Source organism: Topomyia yanbarensis, chromosome 2, assembly GCF_030247195.1.
Source record: "Topomyia yanbarensis strain Yona2022 chromosome 2, ASM3024719v1, whole genome shotgun sequence".
NCBI classification, from domain to species: domain Eukaryota; kingdom Metazoa; phylum Arthropoda; class Insecta; order Diptera; family Culicidae; genus Topomyia; species Topomyia yanbarensis.
The window spans coordinates 418175548-418197013 of NC_080671.1; the positions used below are offsets into that span (position 1 = coordinate 418175548).

At 43.6% G+C, this 21466-nt stretch overlaps 2 protein-coding genes across 9 annotated transcripts in view; one reads left to right on the plus strand and one right to left on the minus strand.

The window, feature by feature from the left end:
• The window catches only part of LOC131685202 (glutamate-gated chloride channel), a 230973-nt gene extending 224771 nt beyond the window's left edge, over window positions 1–6202 (plus strand). For all 7 annotated transcript variants that reach the window (XM_058968758.1, XM_058968761.1, XM_058968757.1 and 4 more), the window contains one exon: window positions 2460–6202. In XM_058968758.1, coding sequence (XP_058824741.1) covers window positions 2460–2580 — 121 coding nt within the window. In that variant the 3' untranslated portion in view covers window positions 2581–6202. The remainder of the gene's footprint in view (window positions 1–2459) is intronic.
• An 8324-nt stretch (window positions 6203–14526) lies between these two features.
• The window catches only part of LOC131685201 (proclotting enzyme), an 88296-nt gene continuing 81356 nt past the window's right edge, over window positions 14527–21466 (minus strand). The window contains exons 3-5 of one of the 2 annotated variants that reach the window (XM_058968753.1): window positions 15932–16600; window positions 15052–15864; window positions 14527–14991 (exon numbers count right to left, since the gene is read on the minus strand). In XM_058968753.1, the coding sequence (XP_058824736.1) occupies window positions 14651–14991; window positions 15052–15864; window positions 15932–16600 (1823 nt within the window). In that variant the 3' untranslated portion in view covers window positions 14527–14650. Of the gene's footprint in view, window positions 14992–15051; window positions 15865–15931; window positions 16604–21466 lie in introns of both variants that reach the window. The other variant, XM_058968752.1, reaches the window with a different exon arrangement.

The following is a 21466-nucleotide window of genomic DNA, read 5'->3' on the forward strand; positions in this document are numbered from 1 at the left end:
AAGAGGTGTTCGTTAAAGACTTTCTTCTTCCACTTTAGCTTGGCGATCTACCTTCTCCCTGCAGCAGCAGGGTTACATTGGTCAATGCGGTAGCGAATCGCCTGGTGGTCGCTGTTGGGATACACACTCTCAAGTCCATGTTCGCCGTCAGTCAAGGATTGCAGAATGTGGCGGAATATCACTCAATACCGATGTCCGTTTCCTGGAACATTTAGCTCCCAGTTTTGTCACGATACCAGGAGCCATTTAGCTTCTCGCTTCGCCGCGATCTACTCGTTATAGTCCTCGGTGGTAGACCTAGCCTCCACAACGATACCGGTCGGTGTCGATGTCTGCTGCCAATTTTCACTATAAGGAAATGTTCTCACAAGAAGTTATCAAGCTTGGAAATGAAACTTTGAGAATATTAGAAATATTTTTGTTGAACATATTCAATTTTTTCAAAATTTCTTAAAAATATTTCCGGGGAAGGGGTTGTGCCCAACCCCCCCCCCCCCCCCCCTCCGCAATTACGCCACTGTATTGATGTCGATGCAACGATGTTTACTACAGCTTCCTTTCAGCTTAAGTCATCTTTCAATCCGGGACCGGACGGATTCCCTTTCGTTATCCTGAAAATGTATAACGAAGCTTAGGTTACACCGCTTCTTCACATCTTTCGAGTATCTAATGCTAGAGGATTTTTTCATCAATTCTCTCTGCCTGAATTCGATTCCAGTAGAAGGTCATATTCAAATGTAATAATCGATTTCGGATGAACCAGCTAGACATCTGCAAATGAAACGTATGGCGAATTATTTCGATCTAAATGTTGAGCAAAAGACCAAATAAGTAAAGCCCCAATAAACAAAAAAGATCTAGATGCGATTAGGAACTATACTTTGGGAAGATAATTAATTAACCGTGTTGTCAATAAGTATATATTTTGAATACGCTAAATATTAAATATTTTTCACTCTCTTTCTACTTGGAAACGCTAACTTTTTTACTTACACGCATCCACACTAACACCTACCCAAACAAAACACAACCACCGGCGTTACTGCGTTATGGCTGATACACAACAATACTCAATACGCACAGTTATCCACACATTCTTTGTATTTACTTTTCCGCTACGTTTTTCTTCTCAATACACGTTATTATATACTATCAATACTTACTCTTCTTCTCCCGTGTTAGTTTCGCCTTGAACTTGAACACAGCCATGTCTTGTTTTGTTTTGCAATTTTAGCAAACAGGTGATTCTGAGTTTTGCATAACGCGAGCGAAGAGATGCTAAAACAGAGTCAAACAAACATTTCAGCACAAGTAGTCTGTGCACGCTGACGAAGTCGACTGATAAATCGACATGGAATGACTTTTGCTGTGAGCCGTGTTTACCAACACTGCCATTAAGCTGTGAAGCAATGTTTGTAAACACGGCTCACAGTAAAACTCAATTTATGTCGACTTGCTGGTCAAATTCGTCTTCGTATTAAGAGTATCGTCAATTCGTTTACTTCAACACTAAAACACCTAAACAAGATAATTAAACAGGTTAAACCAAATAAATATAACAAATAAAAGAAAGGGTTTTCTTTTTAATTCTAGTATCAATAAATGTTAGGGTATCGACAAGTACGGTTAACTTACCAAATAGCTTATATAGTTCTATGCAAATTATTTCACACACTAATTGGGGGTTTGTTTTCCTCCAGCTGTCATATATAAAGCTGTCAGCCAATTCAAACTTTTAAAATAGCTCGCCTAAAGTATTTATAATGGTTTTGAAATGCTCTGTGACACTGTTAAACTTATTCCGGACACGTACAAGACCGGTTGGTAAGGTTCCATGATGAAAATAATCCGACCGAAAAAATAATTTCCGATTTGTTTTCCTCCATCTATGACAGGTGGAGGAAAACAAATCGTTGAACAGATTGTCAAGTACTCTATAAACACTGAAGAAGGTTACAATGAAAAACGTACCTGTAGATACGGTTACGTAAAAAATACTGGAATTCAAGGGAAACTATGGGGCAAAACACGCTGTGATACACAGCGTTACTTTCCGAGCCCAACTCGACTGGAATGACATTTGCTGGGATCTTTGTAACACAGCGTGCCTTGCACTGTAATCTTCAAAAAAAAAATAGTACAATAAATCACAAACCACATAAATTATGGAACATAGTTTAAATAACTCACAGATCTTAAAATACATGTAGTATTTTTTAGCAAACCAGCTTTAGCGGACATCAAAGCAACAAAAAACGGTACTGCCCGAGCCCGAACAACGAGATACGATTGCCGAAGTAGTTATTGATTGCATGTACTTTGAATTGATTAGTTATCCGGATCGGAACAGTTTGCTCAGAATCACCCCCTAGTTTTGATTTCTTAATTTCCTTTCTTCGAACATGACATTAGCGCACTGTAAGAAAATTATTAATCATTATTTTTCACTTCCTCCCAAGACAATGCTCTCGCTCGAAACGGATCGACGTCATTTCCCGGATAACGTTCCCGCTGGTGTTCGCCCTGTTCAACCTGGTCTACTGGAGCACCTATCTCTTCCGAGAAGAGGAGGAAGATTAGATTACAACAACGGTGGTAGCAGCATTCATTACGGTTATTGACAATTATAAATATTACCAACTAGTGATGACAACGTTACGTGGGCAAGGGTTGAATAGATTTAAAACTATAGATATCGTGGAAAAAAAACCAACAGAAATGATAAGATTAACAATAGTAATTTATACGAAACACAGAAACAGATAGTAAAATAAATGCGTTTTTAAATCAAAATAATCTACACAGTGACAGGAGTATTACTGTTAGAGGATCCACACAAGAAAAGTACTGCTCAAGAAGAGATAAATACTTCAACTGTCAGATGAGAATAGTGAACAACAAAAGCCATTTTTAAAGCAGGAAAAATCGTACTTCCAAATTCAGTCTACTTTTAAAAAAGCATTCGAGCTCAAGCACCAACGCTCACACCTTTCTACCATATATGTGAACAGGTACGGTCACATTAACACAGATAAGCGTAAGCCAAATGAAACAGAAAACGGAACTCACCAAGTGAGAGCCAGCAAACGGTCACCAACTACACCATACATGACAACACGTCAAACGTCACATCTCGTTAGAAATTAGCAAAACACACCTAGGGAACGTCACGCGAGAGCCTAATAGTTGTAAAAAAATCATGTATAACAACCATAAGATATTACCAGAGTACAGTTATAACACTACTCAGCAGAACTTATGAATGTCTAAACGTATAAACACTTTTGATAACTGTGCGACACAAGAAACTCACACTCGCCTACTGGGGTAGCCGGGATAGAATGAGCTCGTTGTATTGATGGATACCCGCCCGGTCCGCTGTCATAGCTCTCTCTCATCGTGAAACTTACCCTATTCCCCGTGTCAGAGTAGATGTAATACTGTTCCGATCAAATCGGTTTCCAGCTGTCAACCGACTTCCCCATTCGAATACAAATCATAAAAATCATAGAAGCAAATGATGGTTGCACACTAGCTCCATCTGTTCCTTTCGTTTACCGAATGGCTCTTCTTCATATCTTAAGCGAAGTATGCATTTTAGAATACCTAGTTGCTTTCGGCTTAAATAGAAAATAAATTTCGGCTGCACGGTACTAAGCACCATCTGTTGGGGTGCAGCTGAAACTTGATTAGAAAATAGCAGTCACTTCCATCCGTGAATTCATACGGAGTTTTGGCTTATTTTATGTTGGAATTTCGGATCAAATACAACTTTTCTTCGTCATTATGATTCCGCAAGTTAGAGATTGATTCCCATAAAACTTCTATAAAAGATATAGCATTCAAAACAAAATCCGCATAATCCACATCGTGATCCTCATGCCACAGAGGCGCACCACGACTTCCTACCGATCTTCGTATTTCATCTTCTATAGTGTCACTATTATCTTCAGCCAAATTGGCTTAAGTGCATGCCAATCCAACGGATCTGTGCTGAAAATGTGGAGAAACACAATGTGACAATCCTAATCTAGTTTTTTGTATCTACTGTCGAAATCTTTCTTTCCGAAATGGACATTTCGAACCAGATATGAGTAAGAACAATTCGGTGTACAGACGGTGAAAAAGAAGCGAAACTTCATGAACGTAATCAATTATGTTTTACATCAACCTAACACTAATTACCTAAAATTGGCCGAGTAACCTTCGCTTGTCAATTAAGCTTCGTAAAACCCGTTCCAAATATATTAGAATATGAAAAGCGGATATAAACTTCTAATATAAAAATCGGACTGAGGCTCTCCTTAGTAAGAGTCGCATAAAAAAACCTTCAGTATAAAACCCGGAAAAAATATATCCGATTCTTAGTAGTTTTTTTAGCCGACTTTTAATCTAGAACATCAAAATATATGGATGCTCCTGCGTAGTTTTATTTTTAACCGGTTTTTACACTGGAGGTTCAACCTTGCCAAGTTTTACGAATGAGACGTTCGTAAGCGATTCTTATGCCCGAGGATCTCTATCCGATTTTTACGCTTGACTTTTATTTCCAATTTTTATATTCTAATATATTTGAAACGGGTTTTACGAAGCATATTCTCTCCCTGCGATTTTTATTTTCGGTCGCTCAATTCTCGGTGGTTTATTTACATAGGAATTACGTGAGTTCGAATGTAACAGATGAACATCCGTTACGTTGGATCTCACGTAACGAACAGATAAAGACTCTGAATCCCTCTGGATAAAGACTCGCCATCTGTTTCTTTTTCTTATTATTTACATGGCAGTGTCATTCCAATCAAGCACGAGACCTGTCAAAAACACTCAATCCGAAGAAAATCGCTACGAATCCTTCTGGAACGAGGGCCATTGACAGGTCTCGTGCTCGATTGGAATGACACTGACAGATAAATGGTAAACAAACCGATAGACGTGTCGAGTCTTTATCCAGAGGGATTGAGCGTCGTTACGAACGGAGTAAACAAACCACCGAGAACTGTCAAACATGAAGTTCATTCCGGGTTTATTCCTGTCGCCATCTTGTAAAACTCAATTCTGTCCATGTAGATTCGCGTTGCTTGCTTCGATTTTCACGTCTATATGCAAAGCGGAGAAATTGATAAGAGTTTGATTCCAAAGAATAGCTCCAATCACACCGAGTTTTCGTTCATATCTTGAAGCTGTCATATTCTATTGTTTCCAAACAAAAACTGAATCATGAAATGTTTCGATTAAAGTCATTTAACAATAGGGCCATTTAATGAAGCGATTCATTTGAATACACACATCGATAGATCTCAACATGAGCAATCCTTGAAACTTCAAAATGATTTGTATCTGCTACGAAATTTTCAAAATGTCTTTGTTTGACACTATCGATACTTGACAATGGTTTCAGCCATATCGATTAGCATCTTTGAGAGTTAATTCAGGAAGAGGATAAGAGTTAAGATGGTTTGCAATTAAAATTGTTAAAATAATTACTCCATGCACGCACAAAAAATTCGTAAAGCAGTTGGACTACGTATCTTTAACGTCAGCTGCGTCAGAAAAGACCAACAACGCATGGCCTAATAACCCATTTGGGTAATTGAGCCACATGCTGTTTTTATTTATTTCCGATGCAACTAACGTTAAAGATAAGGAGTCGAACATTTTTTTCACTTTTTTGTAAGCGAGATAACCAATGCAAATTATTTTATATTATTTATTTATTACGACATCTTCCATTGAACTACCATGATCCCTATCCTTTTGCTGAGAAACCTGTCAAAAATGCTAACCCATATGGCTAAATTCACCATCAAAGTAGACTGGTGGTGTCAAATGAGCACCTGTTTTTATTTTCGTAGAGAATCAATTTAAAATCATTCTGAAGTTTTAAGATGAACTCTATTGGTTTATGCAATAAAAGAAGCATTTTTTTGAAAAATAACAAACCCTAAAACTGCATAGTCATCGCGAGTGTTCGAATAGAGTACATATTAAAAGTATAGGGAAGTACACGGATTAGACGCATTAGATTTAATTACAAAATCAAAGATGAGTTTCCCTTCCCCATTAGTAGGACTAAGCACAGGCGCAAACATAATGAATGACAAGTGTAGAGGAGTGCGTAACCGGTGTGTTAAGTAGGAACTGATGAACCCCGATTTCCCGATTTGTTGTGATAGTGTCGTGAAACTATACTACTTATAGAAAACAGAAAACAAAAACAAATGAACAAACAAATAAGTAAGTTTTTTATGCAATCAAATAAATATATAAATATCAAACAAAAGGTAGGACGCGACGCCTGTGAAAAAAATGACGTTTGAATGTTATCGAGAGAGTTTTTTTGTTTTTATAAACTTTTCAATCCGACATTACTAATGATTTTGTCTTGAGGAAAAAATGAATCAGATTCCAACCCAACAGCTGTCAAATTGACAGCGGTTGGTGTTAGATCCTGACCCATTTTTTGAGTCAAACAGAAATGGTAGAAGTTGTGCCCTGCGAGGGAGAAGCAAACTTAATCAATGCTCACAGATGATTGTATAATTTATATTCTTGGTGTACTCTTCAAATTTCTAGTCACCGTATTGATCAGTTTCTTTCTGGATAAACGCTCCATCCACTCCGACCAGAATATGACATCATCCTTCGAGTGGTGTTTTTTAATGAAGGCCGCAACTTATAGTAAGCACTTTCTATTTGTTTATTTGTTGTATCTTCACACCAACAGACTGCTTGACCCCAAAGGTGGTTGCTTAAACTAATTACATTTTAGGATAGCCAATATTTTAGCTTTTATCGAATTCCTCGTCAAGTTGAAGTCATAAGCCGTCGGCACACTGTTAAAAATACGCTGAAGTCTGGTAACAGCCGGTTCTCCTGACCGGTAATCGCAAAAGAGAGTTATTGCGTAGATCTCAAATGCGGGATTGTTGATTCAGGCGTCCGAGGATTGATTCGTTTATTCTACCAAATAAATCTATAGGTAAAACTAGAGTCTGTGGTAGTATAGAGTCCCGTACAGAGGAATGCGCAACACTGCCTAAAATGATGTCCTCTTCATTGTTTCTAGCACCCACAGTTTTTGCTGCAACTTTGAGTGACTTCAACCGAGTTACACAGTGGAGTGAATTGAAAACCTACTGTTTCATGCATTATAGCACTTTATTCATAATACCATTCCATGTAATTTATTTTACATTGTTACAAAAAAGTATAATAAACTGAATACAGTGTCTTGTTTAGGCGATTGAAATATTTCGCCATGATATTATTTTTCTCGACACATACTTTTCTTGCATGTTCTCCGAAAGAAGAATGTTTGTGTACTTTGCACAGGAGGGTGTCACTCCTGTCATCCTCTATGGAGATATACAGACTTTGACAGTAGTCAACATAACATTGTTTTGATTTGAACAAAGGCAGATGTTGGCTAGGACAAAATGGCTGCCTAGCAGGGGGCTGACTTTGCACGATAGGTAGCCATCTTACTTTTCTTAGATTTCGCTTCACTCTGTGCGCGCCTTTATAACATAAACAACGCCTTTGGGTAAAACAATGTGATTTTCACGTGTAAATAATTTGGAAATTTTAGTAAAATGTATGTCTTATGCCGTTGATGTGCTTTTCACACAATGTTCGCATGAATTCCATTTGAAAACCATATTTCCAACCCTCGATTAGATATTGAAATGACAACCATGCACATTTCATGTGTTTGAGGATTGAATTAAATCAATAGTTTTCCACACAATGCCAACGTGTTTAGTTTTTCCAGTGTAGGATATCGCCAATCTAAACAGCCCCGCTCAGTATCCGATAATCATCAAACCCAAATTGACTCGACACTCAATGAGCAAACTTACCGGTAATCCCTTCGTCATGATATCCCTCTGTTTATAATCATCAGTTGAGAAGCAACGCCCCCAACCTGGAACGGAACTTGTCGATAGATGTTTTCTTGTTTTTTCTGTTCATTCTATCGTTCTTCTCACATAGCCTTTCTTTTTGCCTCACATAGTTTAAATGTTTTTTTATTATTATTAACATCTAAGAGTGAGTCAATTTTCGTTTTGTATATTTTTAACGACATTCAATTATCAAGAGACTGGAAAGTGAAGTATATTTTTCAATATTAAGAGCCATAGTACTCAAGAGAGAGCAAGGAGTTAAAGGGAGAAAGTTTAGAAAAGCTTGGAAAGGGTCATATGAGCAAGCTTTGAGTTTAACGGCGACTTAACCCTTTGTCTGCTACCGCAGGATCTTTTGACAGTAGGAAATGCGAATCACCTGAGTCTGCGGCATGTCCGGTTTAAATGGACTGGCTGTGTTTGACAGCACCCCATGGCTGCATTTGACGTACGATTTTTTACTATTTGCATATCTCGTCGCAGCCCCCAACTGAATCTCTTCATGGACGATGCTTCAAGCTTCAAGCGGCTACGTTCTTTATCAACCCAACTAATGCTAAACTGACTACCCTCGCAATACAAGTTACGACGTTCCGATGTTTTCGTTATTCTGCGCGGCGTGTGACGTGAGGCGACTAAACTCACCTCACTTTACGTGACTTTTTTCACCCGATTCTGAGAATCGGTAAGATGCCCCATTGCGGTTAAATGGACGTCTCACGTCACCCGAAGTGACTTCAGAATTGGATGGGAAACGTCACGTAGAGTGAGGTGAGTTTAGTCGCCTCACGTCACACGCCGCGCAGAATAGAGCCATATGTGACAGACAACTCCGCATCCGTCTACGATACTACATACTCGAAGAACTGGTCCAGCAAATCTGGATAAACATGTGAAAAGGGCATAACGCAGTGAAGTTCCGTGGGGCAGCTCTGGAATTGACTCGATAAACCCCATAAGTCCGCCCTTGATGTTAATGCTTAATGTCACGTACGCAAAGCAACCAAACAACTCCTCTCTCCGTTCCAATCACAAACGATATTCAACAGCTTTTCACTCGAACATATTGAAACGACGAATCAAATTCTTCCGGAATCGCATCGGACTACTCCGAAGTAACCATTCCTTCAGGTCCCGTTCGATCTTCAAGACGAGAAAGGTGCGCACATTTGTCAAATCAAATTTGCCAAGCAAGCACCGCTTAACTGTTTCCAAACGACCCCAAGCAAGTCAGCGGTGTACAATACAAGGATAACTTCGGTGGGATTTACGTTCTGAACATAAGTTCGGAGAGTCGTTCAGTCTGCTCAAAGAATTGAATAGTTTCAGTGCATGAACAAAGATAGAAGTGCATGACTTTCCCGGCAAAGGTATCCAGCAAAGCTATATGAAGTAGATACTGATAAATAGGAAGCACTTATTCCGTTTGAAAAAATGGCAACCGCAGTTTAACTCAAAACGACGAAAACATCTCGATGAATAGCGTTCATTGGAGACCACTTTCGTCAACAAAGACTGAAAAGGAGGCTATGACACAAAGGCATAGAAGCTAGAGCCTTGTTGTCTCTTGCTGTATGCAGAAGCCGTCTCCAATCCATTGCTGCTTGTCGCCAACCTCGCTGTTTTCGAAGGGTCCGCAGGTTGTCCTCAATCTGGTCGATCCACCGTGCTCGCTGTGCGTCCCGCCTTCTTGTTCCTGTACGATCGCACTCAAGAACCATCTTCACCGGGTCGTCGTCCGACATTCTTACAACGTGTTCAACACACCGCAAACGTCCTATTTTTGCGGTATGCTCGATGGATGGTTCTTCCAGCAGCTGATGCAACTCATGGTTCATTCACCTGCGCCACCTCCGTCTTCCATCTGCACGCCACCATAGATGGTACACAACACCTTTCGTTCGAAAACTCCAACGGCGCGTTGGTCCTCCACGAGCATAGTCCAGGTCTCGTGGCCGTAGAGGACCACCGGTCTAATCAGCGTCTTGTAGATAATCAACTTTGTGTGGCGGCGAATTTTGTTCGACCGGAGCGTCCTTCGGGGTCCAAAGTAGGCACGATTTCCCGCCAAGATCCCACTCTGAATTTCTCTGCTGGTATCATTGTCGGTGGTTACCAGTGGGCCTAAATACACGAATTCGTCGACCATCTCGATTTCGTCACCGTCAATCCGAACTCGGGATGGGAGGTTCACATTGTTGTCTCTAGAACCTCTTCCTCTCGTGTATTTTGTCTTCGAAACGTTAATGGCATGTCCAATCCTGCTGGCTTCAGTCTTTAGTCTGATGTACGTTTCTGGCATCGCCTCAAAGTTCCGTGCCATTATGTCAATGTCGTCGGCGAAGCCAAGAAGCTGGGCGGACTTCCTGAAGATCGTGCCACTCGTGTCTATCCCCGCTCCACTCATTACACCTTCTGACGCAACGTTGAACAGCAGGCACGATAGACCGTTACCTTCCGTAACCCTCCTCGAGATTCAAAGGGACTCGAGAGTGTCCCTGATACTCGAACAACTCACATCACCCGATCCATCGTCGCTTTGACTAATCGTGTTAGTTTATCCGGAAAACCGTAATCGTGCATTATCTGCCATAACTGATCTCGATCGATTGTGTCATATGCCGATTTGAAATCGATGAACAAATGATGTGTGGACATATTGTATTCGCGGCACTTCTACAGAACCCGCCGAATCGCGAATATTTGGTCCGTGGTGGTGCGGGAACCCATGAATCCCGCTTGGTAGTGCCCCACGAACTCCCTTGCAAATGATTGTCACAATCGGCGGCAAAGAATTTGGGAGAGGACCTTGCAGGCGACGTTAAGTAGTGTGATCGCGTGGTAGTTGCAGCAATCCAACTTGTCACCCTTTTTGTAGATTGGACAAACGACACCCTCCATCTACTCCTCCGGAAGAATCTCCTCCTCCTAAATTTTGGCGATTACCCAGTGCAGCGCTCTAGCCAGTGTTTCACCACCGTATTTTAATAGCTCGCTGGGTAGTTGATCTACACCCGCAGCTGTGTTGTTTTTCAGCCGACCGATCTCCTCCTTGACTTCTTGGAGATCGGAGGCCGGCCGCCTATCATCTTTTGCGCGTGCTGCAAGATCCGTTGCCATACCGCCTGCGTCCTCTGCTGCTTCACCGTTGAGGTGCTCGTCATAGTACTGCTTCCACCTCTCAATCACCTCACACTCGTTCATAAGCAGGTTGCCGTCTTAGTCCCTGCACATATCGGCTTGCGGAACGTAGCCTTATTGCGCGAATTGCTCAGCTTCTCGTAGCGATTCCGTGTGTCGTTTACGCGGTACAGTTGTTCCATCGCTTCGCGATCTCGTTCCTCCTGTTGGCGCTTCTGTCTCCGGAGGACCGAGGTTTGCCTGTTCCGTGCTTGCTTGTATCGCTCCACATTCTGTCTCGTTCCGTGCTGCAGCATCCTCTCTACATTCTTCTACTCTATTAACTGCTTACATTCGTCATCGAACCAGTCGTTTCCTGGATTAGTGGTGCTTCCAGCCGCTGTGCGTAGTCTTGGGCAACTCCGGCGTCCCGAAGTTGCGCGATATTGGGCCTTGGCGTCCGACTACGACGAGTGTTGTACACCGTCGAGAGTTTTGAGCGCAGGCATACTGCACTTAGGTAATGGTCCGAATCTATATCCGCACTGCGGTAGGTACGAACGTTGGTGATATCAGAGAAGAATCGCCCGTCGATTAGAACGTGATCGATTTGGTTTTCGGTGCGTTGGTCAGGTAATCTCCAGGTGGCTTTGTGGATATCTTTGCGGGGGAAGAAGGTACTTCGGACTACCATGCCACGGGAGGCTGCGAAGTTCACGCATCGTTGGCCGTTGTCATTCGATACGGTGTGCAAGCTGTTTGGCCCGATTACCGGTCTAAACATTACCTCCCGTCCTACCTGAGCGTTCATATCATCGATGACGATTTTCACGTCCCGTTGCGAACAGCCGTTGTACACCTCCTCCAGCTTCGCATAGAACGCTTCCTTCTCGTCGTCGGGTCTCCCATCGTGTGGACAGTGTACGTTGATGATGCTGTAGTTTAAGAAAAGGCCTTTGATCCTCAATTTACACATCATTGCGTTGATCAAGATAAGGGGGCCATTGACATATCAGAAGTAGTGGAGTAGTGGCTCTTATAGAAATTTCTGAATCCTCACCGAAATCAGTACTTTTTCCATCTCTCAAGGTGGCTAGGGCTTCCACCATTACGTGACGTATAAAAACTTCCGACTCTACTTGCCAACTTGTGTCACTACAGTGTGCGGCTTGTGTCGATAACGAATTAGCCAGATTTGCAGAACTCTTCCTGTAGACGACGAGGAACTTGAAAGCTTGCAATCTCAAAAGCCAACGCTCGCTACGAATAGTAGATCGAGAGGAGACAGTGGAAACAGGGGCGACATTATGGAACCATTTTGAATCGACTTTTTCACACAAGCTTGCATACAATAAACCTCTCGTTTCGAGATGCGTAATGTCACCCCACTTTCTAGTACACGTGATTGGTCTCGAGCTCGAAAGTAGTAGTTGGCAAGAATATGCGGAATTTTTCAACCGCTCATTGGATTCCGAGTGCCTCTTTTTCGATAGCTGGATACTTTTTGTCCATGTGCTGCAAACTCTACGGTGCATTACTCTTGGTAAACGTCCTTTGAACTGGGTCAGCACGGCACCTAGTCCCACTCCCGAAGCATCAGTGACCACTAATGTGTGGTGTTTTGGACGAAATAACCTAGTACCGATGGAACCAATGCTGCGCTTGAGTGAATCAAATAAAGTTTGATGTATTTGTTCCTATTCAAATCTTGATGATGGTTTAACCATGTTTCCACACGTCGCAAACAAAGTCTCCATCAAACTCTGAAATGGTTCAAGGGCACTTCGAAATCGAAATAATCCACAGTTTGTGAAGACGGTGGTCGTGTCTCTGCTTCCTTCGGATCGCTTTCATTTTCTAGACAGCAGCTGAATCCTCTTCTATCGCATTTAACTCGTTAAATTCGTTTCTGGATCGATGCACTTCTGTAGATCGTGCTCCTGCAGAAGGATCAACAACCGGAGTTTCCGTTGCAGAAAGTTCAACCTGTCAAACTACGGCACTCAGGCATTCTCTTCTTCACATTCCATTCGGAATACATTTATTTATTTCCGGTAATCCCAATCACTTAACCCATAACCTAACTTATCATCACTTTTCTTTAGTCACAACTTTCAAAATCGGGAGTTATTTTAAGATTGAATGAAAACCACGTGCGACTGGGCGAGGTTCTAGTTGACAGCTCGTTCGCTAGGTGGATTCGGCCACTCTGGTCGAAACAATAAGGTTTGGGTATTTCTAATATTAACAAGGTCTTTTTATGATTTGTCACTAACGCTAAATACCGAAAAGTAAAATTCAACAGTTCATGAGTTACGTTAACGTTACTTTTGCCTACAAGACTACCTAAGTATCCACCAAACAAGCTGTTCCCATTCATCTGTTAAAGTATTGCTTGTGACACTAAAAACTGGATTCTAACCGCACTGCGCACCTACTATTCTTCTATTAAGTTCCTCTCATAGACTGGTTAGTTCGACTGTTCTGTCTATGAGAGTACCATCTCTATCACTTGGAATACATGTGTTTTGACAGCTCGCAGTTCCAGTAGCAGTTTGATGACTCGCACTTTGAAAGTGCGGAGCCCAGGTTGGTGGGAAGTACGCAATATTTGTCACTGTACTGACTTCATCTATGATACTGTTACATATTTGAGTATTGTTTGCTTTTTCCTCGCAGAGGTAGTACACTTCCGCGTTTCAGTTGAATTGAATTCAAAGAATCAAAGAAACTTTCAAAGAATGAAGAGTCAATCAGTGCAAGCAACTAGTAGGCTGTGAACGAAATCACTTCACATTTACCTTCGAAAGGCCATCTTATTCTTCTTACTATGTGGTGTTCATTATTTGCTTCACGTTATTTAACAAAACAAAGACAAACCTTCGTATACTTTAGGTTTCAAACTTGGCTGAAAAGTCTGTGCTCTACCCGGGAAAAAGGAAAAAATCGACGGAATGGTCCCCATTCATCTAGTGTAAATCATAACCGAGTTTTATTTATAGGTGCTGTGTAAATGATTATAAGATTGACACCCCCACAATGTAAGACATCACACAGAAAACAAGTGTTGATTTATGTAAACAATACGCAAAACACGAGTAGGAACTAATTCGTTAGGCAGAAGGCAACACTAATCCAGCTGGAAAGGAAGTTAAACCAGACTATTATACTATATACATTTATGAAGAAAAACAATCAGTGGTAACGTAAATCGATGAGTTGTTCACTGTACATTTTATTAGGTATATACCGACTAAAAGCTCTAGCGCATACACACACAGAGAGGAAGAACTTTATTACACGTTATTATACTAGCATGGGGAAGAAGTTCAGATCAAACACGGAGTAAAGTGACAATTGAAGTTGTACATTTTCACTAGCTAAGATTTTGTTCCTTTCCTAACACTAAAGCAAACTGTGTATAAGTTACATAAATTAGGTAAGCATTATTGTTTAAAAACAAACTGGGAGAAGAAAATAGATTATATACAAAATACTCGTTTAAATAATCGTGTCTTCTTCTTTCATTACTTCTATCACATTTGTATCCTACGTTCTCTCATTATGGCGACATCTGGCGGGAAGCAAACCCTCCCGCAATCCCTGCGATACCCTCCCACTGCAAACTATTTCTGAGTGTTATCCCGTATCCACTGCATGTACTCACTGACCCGGGTGTAAACACCCGGATAACCCGGTTCGCCGCACTTGTTACCGAACGAAACCACTCCGACCTGTGTCCAGCGGGACTCCACCAGCATCATCAACGGTCCACCAGAATCACCCTGGCAGGCATCCACGCCGCCCTCGGAGAATCCCGCGCACAGGAAGTTGTCCGTAATGGGCTGGAAATAGGCATGGTTACAGTCCTCGTTACGCCACACCGGCAACGTTGCTTGCTGTTGCTTCGTGGACTCCTTGCCACCGTAGTAGGTCGTACCCCAGCCTACAACCGTTGCCCGGCGACCTACGAGTTATTGATAAATTAGAAACGAAATCATTCAGTAAAGCACTTCAACCCACTCACCCGCCATCCGGTCTTTCGATGGCAGATTCGCCATCGGCGTACACACCGGAATCACATACTTCGATTTCCGTACCGGCCGATCCAGCACCAGAATCGCGATATCGTTATAGAATCCAACCCGAGAAAATTTCGGATGAGCTCGCACTTCTGTCACCCTAAACGTGACTGGAGCCGACGGTTCTGCATCCGTCGAGAGGTCAATATCACCGAGCCGGACCGTGAACTGACGGGCAGCGAAGGGCCGTTGCCGCGAATCCCTGGTACAATGTGCAGCCGTTAGGATGTACTTGGTTCCGATTAACGACCCTCCACACCAGAACTCTGTTCGTTTGGGACCGTGCAGGAAAATCGCTGCCATCCAGGGCCACTGGCCGATCGGGGCTTCCATGCCACCGACGATACGTCCCGAGGAATACTCCTGCTGGCCACAATCTTCCGGATCGACGAAATTGTCCGCAATTGGTTTCAGAGTTGCCGCCAACCCTTGCTCCGTGGTTGTTGGCAGCGTGAATACAGGAACCAACGGACGTTTCGTTGTAGTTGGCTTTGTTGTGATGGGACTAAGCACTAAACTCTGCGGAGTTGTACGAATTATCGGTCGTGGTGTAGGTTTCAAGGTTGTCAAAGCGGTGCTTGCTGGCAACGGACAGCATACGCCCGGTACAAACAAACTTTTGAAACAAAGTGATTCTCTGAGATGAGTTAGATCCAACAAGAGTCCCGGGCACGTACTGAGATCCTCACAGCGTCCAGGACGTCCATCCGGGGTAGTGCAACGGTTTTCCGAATCTTTACTCGATTCAACAATTTTACCTAAACGATAAAACACTGTTTAAAAAATTTGATCTAGAACTATAAATAAAATCGGCACGATACTTACTGATGACCGGCGGTTTCTTTGTCGTCTCTACGTGGGTTGGATCCTTTCGTTTTACCTTATTCTTTTTCTTTTTCTTCTTCTTTTGCATTTCGCTTGTCGCCGTCACCGCCGCAACTTCTTCCTTGTTCTGAACAACCAACAGTGCTTCAGTAACGGCTGTCTGCTCGGTAGTGGCTATCGTACTGATTGTGGTAGTGGAACTTACCGTTGGTTCGACTTCTGGTCCTCCTACCCGTTTGATCAATGGTTCGAAAGTCTTGGTAACATTCGGACCCAGAACCGTCTTCGTTAAGGTCAATAGCGCGTTCGGAATGTTTTCTTTCGAATCCTTATTAATCGCATTGGCTTGCGCTGGTTCCTGACCCTTGGTGATGTTGACAATGTATCTTCCCACAGTGTTCAATGCACCCAGAGTATCGGAGATCTTGTTGAACACCTCCGGTGACCAAATCCGACCGCCATCGGTACTCGTCTCTTCCTCAGGTTCTTCCTCTTCATCTTCCTCATCATCATCATCGTCATCCTCCTCATCGTCTTCGCTATCATCATCGTCATCGCCTAGGAAGTCTAGGAAATCATCGTCATCGTCATCGTCATCATCCGCGGTCGTGGGCTTCGTTGGTTTTTTCTTCGTCGACGCACCGCTGGGTGTACTCTGTAAACGAGAACCTTCTGAGAGATTACTGAATATTGCGAAACCATGGCCGTCCGGTGGCCGTACTGTTTCCGCACGGAAAAGAAAGAATAGTAGAGGGCGATTATAGTTGAACAGTAGAGTGATAAAGGACAGACGTTCTAGTTAATGTGTGTTATGAATGGAATTGTAATGAAATAGCTTCGACATTAAGATAGAGCGATCCACTGTCGAATGGATTACTGAAATTTTGTGTTGTCGGACTGTGACACTGTCGCTTGAAAACGAGACTTTAACTATGAGAACCACTAGAGGATGTCCTCGAGGAGGAGTGCTGTCACCACTTTGTAGTTCCTGGTTGCAGGCGGACTCCTGAATGAACTAGAAGGTTTGGGATTTGAAGTAACAAGTTACGGAGACGGCATTGTTATCACTGTTAAGTGTAAGGATGAGTCTATGATTTCAGACCGTGATCCCCAAAAAATTACCGCGATTCCATTTACAAGGAAAATGAAAGTCAAACTGGAACCACCTGTCGTACTAGTTTCACACTTTAGCCATCAGATTAATGGTTGCATATGCTTTAATAATGTAGTGGACCAAAATGGATAGCAAAACAGGGCATTGCAATAGAAGGAAACAAATTGACAGACGACCTGGCTAATAGGAGAGCTGCCTCCAATGTCATAGGTCCTATGCCATGCTTTGGATTTGGGTACGTTCAAAACTCGTCACCATTTAGTTGGTGGTACTAGGTGCGGTTGGAGCATTGCCGATTTTACGCCGATCCGGCTATGAACACTACTTCACATGAAGGCTAGTGTCAAATCATGGGATCACAAGAGGCGACTACGTACAACGAGTGGAGATAGCGGCCTGGAGTTATGACTTAATAAAATGGAGGAAAAACAAGATTCTCACACATACGGAGTAGGCGAGGCGAATCCGTTCGCAGGTGGTTTGGTGAGATTATCACCACCAGCAGCAGCTGAAGCTATTCAGCAAGAGCAGGAGTTGGAGAAGCAGCAGCAGTTACACTCCACAGAAGCCAAAAGTAGTGGCAGCGAAGTGCTTGGTGGAAAACCTCCACAAGTTTGTGAACGCAAGAAACAATGTCTATAAGGTCATAAAGGAGATGGTTCTCATAATTCGAAAGGCGCTAGTGTTTGCCGTGAAGGAGTATGAGGCCGATGACATGCTTACGCGATTTGCGAAGCGGTAGCGGTAAGCGAAGCGAATGCGTTTGACCTATCTCTTTGGTGTGTGCATGTAGCACGCGTAATACTGTCATAGTAAAAGCGGGGCGAACGCGGCAAAACACTATGTAAAGTGATCGGACGCGTCCGCAAACGCTTCGCTTTCCGCTTCAGCTTGTCATCGGCCTGACACGGCAACGCGGAGGGCAGATGTAGCTGAGCGATTGGCGTCGGCTAAGGCTACAGGCTTCAAAGCTCCCCCCGCGTATAAGAGAAGGAGAAGCTGATTAAAGTGGTAAACACGCCAGATTCCGGGACCCAAAAAGTACAAGACACTCGCCAAGAGATGGAAGATCAGCCGGCCCAAGAAGCAGCCGCGCGAGAGCGCTGTCATTGCCGATGGAAAGAACGTCACCCAACAGGGAGAAAGCTGGAATACCGTTGTAGATCGGTAGGAGAAACACGGGAAACAGCAAAAGCGGAAGGAAGAGCGAAGAGGGAAGGAAAACTTTCGACGTGTGGAGCGCTGCTCAAGAAGGTCAGAGAGGACCCGGAGCTGAAGGATTTGGGGGGAACGTGGTAAGGATCAGTCGTATCCAAAAAGGCGAGAGCTCTTCGAGTTGAAGAAGGATCCCATGACTAGTAGCTTGACCTTGCAGGAGACTATTACCAAATCGATGGGTGAAAAGACAGAAGTTTAAGCCTTACACCAGGAGACAGTGATTGTGTGCAAGAACCTGGATGAGTACACGACGGTAAACGAGCTAAGAGATGCACTGAAACAACAGTGCAACCAGGGCGAGGTGCACATGACGGATAAAGAAGGGGTATGGGGAACTCAGACAGCGATGATTCGTTTACCGGTAACCGCTATTGGCATGGCGCTGGAGGTAGGCAAAATTACGGTTGGGTGGTCGAGATGCCCATTGAGAGCCGCCCCTCGAGTGAATAAACCAGCGGAGTATAAAGTCTTTGGGATTCGGTCATTTGGCAGAGGTTTGCAAAGGCCCGGATTAATTCAGAAGGTGTTCGAAATGCGGGGAGACGGGCCATCTTGTGAAAGACTGGACGCAGAGGCCGAAGGCTTGCTTTGGATCCCAGCGGATGGAAACGACCATCAGACAGGAGACTTCAAATGCCCTGACTACAAGAGGGCCATGGCAGACGAACGGTTATGAAGATAATTCAGATGAATCTGAATCACCATGACACCAGATAACAACTGTTGGGGCAGTCTACGACAGCAACGATGTACGACGTCACTTTGAGCCACATCAAGTCCCGCTGGTAACGGTAACTAGGTGTCGGATAGAACAGGAATAGCCGCGATACAAGTTGTGGCTAGATTCCCCAGTCAAGAAGTGGTAGAACGCTCATACGAAGGCTTCGTGATTAGCAAAGTCAACGGATTTTTCGTGTGCAGCTATAACGCACCTCCAAGACAGACAGTGGAGAAGATCAGCCTGAAGCAGGAGCAGCGAAACGAGCAGTTGATTGGTCCAACACCGGTAGTCATTGGTGGTGACTTCAACGCCTGGGCTGTAAAGTAACCAACACAAGAGGGTGTATCCCGCAGGAATCTCTAGCGAAGTTAGACATACGATTGTGCAATGAAGTTTCCGTTGGCACATTTCGGAGAGACGGGGGTATTTGTATTATCGACGCCACATTCTGTAGTCCTTCATTGACGGCGACTAGACTGGACAGTATGCGAGAAGTATATCCAGAGAAGACCGCAAGACAGCGTTTCGGGAAGCTAGGGCCGCTTTAAAACGGGAGATCAAGCTTAGCATATCAGATTGCCAATGGGAGCTGTGCCAAGATGTAGATGCCAAACCTTGAGGGACGCGTATCGAGTCGTTATTGCGAGAATAAAGGCCCCGACGCCAGCCAAAATGGACACGGGTAAGCTGAAGATAATCGTCGAGGGTCTTTTCCCGAAGCACGATCCAACTATATGGCCACCGACACCGTACGGCGAAGAAGAAGGAGCAAACATGGACGATGGGCAAGTCACTAAAGATGAGCTCACAGAAGCATCGAAGCAACTGAAATCAAAGGAAGACCCAAGACCGGATGGAATTCCAAACGTTTTAGCACCAGCTGCAATTCTGGTATACCCGAACATGTTCAGGAAGGTGCTGCAGAAATGTCTAGAGGATGGCTACTTTCCCGAAATGTGGAAGGTATAGTAGCTGGTGTTGCTGCCAAAGCCAAGGGAAGCCGTCGGGCAATCCGGCCTCGAATAGGCCCATATGTTTGTTGAATACAGTCTCTGCAAAATCTTGGAAATAATCATTTTTGAGTGGCTAAGGAAAAGCATGGAGGGTCAGTGCGGACTATTCAAAATGCAGTTGGGATTCCGCAAAAAAAGCATCGACAGTGGAGGCGATTCGGAAAGCGCTCAACAATGCCAAAAAGGTATCTAAACAGAAGCGAATAGGAGATCTATACTGCCCTGTGGTCACAATAGATTTGAGGAATGCATTAAGCAGCGACGCATCGCTGAACAGAATGAGTGTCCCCGACCATCTATGGCAAATCCGGCAGAGCTGCTTCCAGAGCAGAGTGCTGCTATACGACACGAACGAAGGGCAGAAGTCAATGCGAGACACAGCAGGCGTTCCTCCGGGTTTCATGATCGGTTCAAATCATTGGAACGGAATGTTTGATAGGGTCTTGACACAGCGATTATCCCGGACAGTGGCGTAGTACGAAAATTTTTCGGGGGGATAGGAAATTTTTTTTGTGTATATATCTCGACAAACATATGATTACGGCCTAAAAGCCAACTGTCAAAATCCACTTTGAATGGAAATTCCAGACAAACCGTTACTAGTTGAACACAGTTCACAACAGTTTAAAGAAGAGAAAACTTTTCTCTTTCATTTACCACCAACATCTATGATTGGCGTGTAACGGTTTGTCCGGAATTTCCATTCAAAGTGGATTTTGACAGTTTGCTTTTAGGCCGTAATCATATGTTTGTCGAGATATGAAAAAATGTTCAAAAACATTCTGAGCAGGAAAAAAATGTTCTAAAGCCAATTCAGGGAACGGGTTTGGGTAGTCAAGGTAGGAAAGCTAGCTGTTGGTATAGAATTAATGCTCTTCCCCTACGAGGACAATCTGAGCGGCAAACTTCAGACTGTCTAATTTACTGAGCACTTCAGTTCCCTTGTGCCATTCAGTACCACTTCCTCGTTGAGCTTCCGACTGATTCGCGAACTACTCGGTCTAGTCCCCGACGATAGATCTAGCATTCTCCGATGAAAAATTCCCCGGCGAGAGAAGTTCGAACCAACCAGCCAGGTGCTGCGGTCAGTTCGGCGATTCCGGTAGAGTAGGGCATCCGGTTTGCTGGAGCCCCGGCGCAACTGGTGGTGTATCGTCGCGGTCTACGCGGTCTCGTTACCGGCTGTGAATCTGACTGTAAGCTGACGGAGAGGTCCCAGACGAAAGAAGTTCTCCCGATACCGATTCTTATTTGGTGTCAGTACTACAACTTCTTGAGCCATTTAGCACCGCAACTCCTTTAAACCATTTAGTTCTCTTCTTGGGCCATTTAGCACTACTTCCTTGATGGTCCATTCAGTCCTCGACTTGTTCGCGAACAACTCGTTCTAGTCCCCGACGATGGACCTGACCTACTCCGACAGAGAATTCCCCGGCGAGAGAAGTTCTCCCGAGATCGAGCTAATCAGC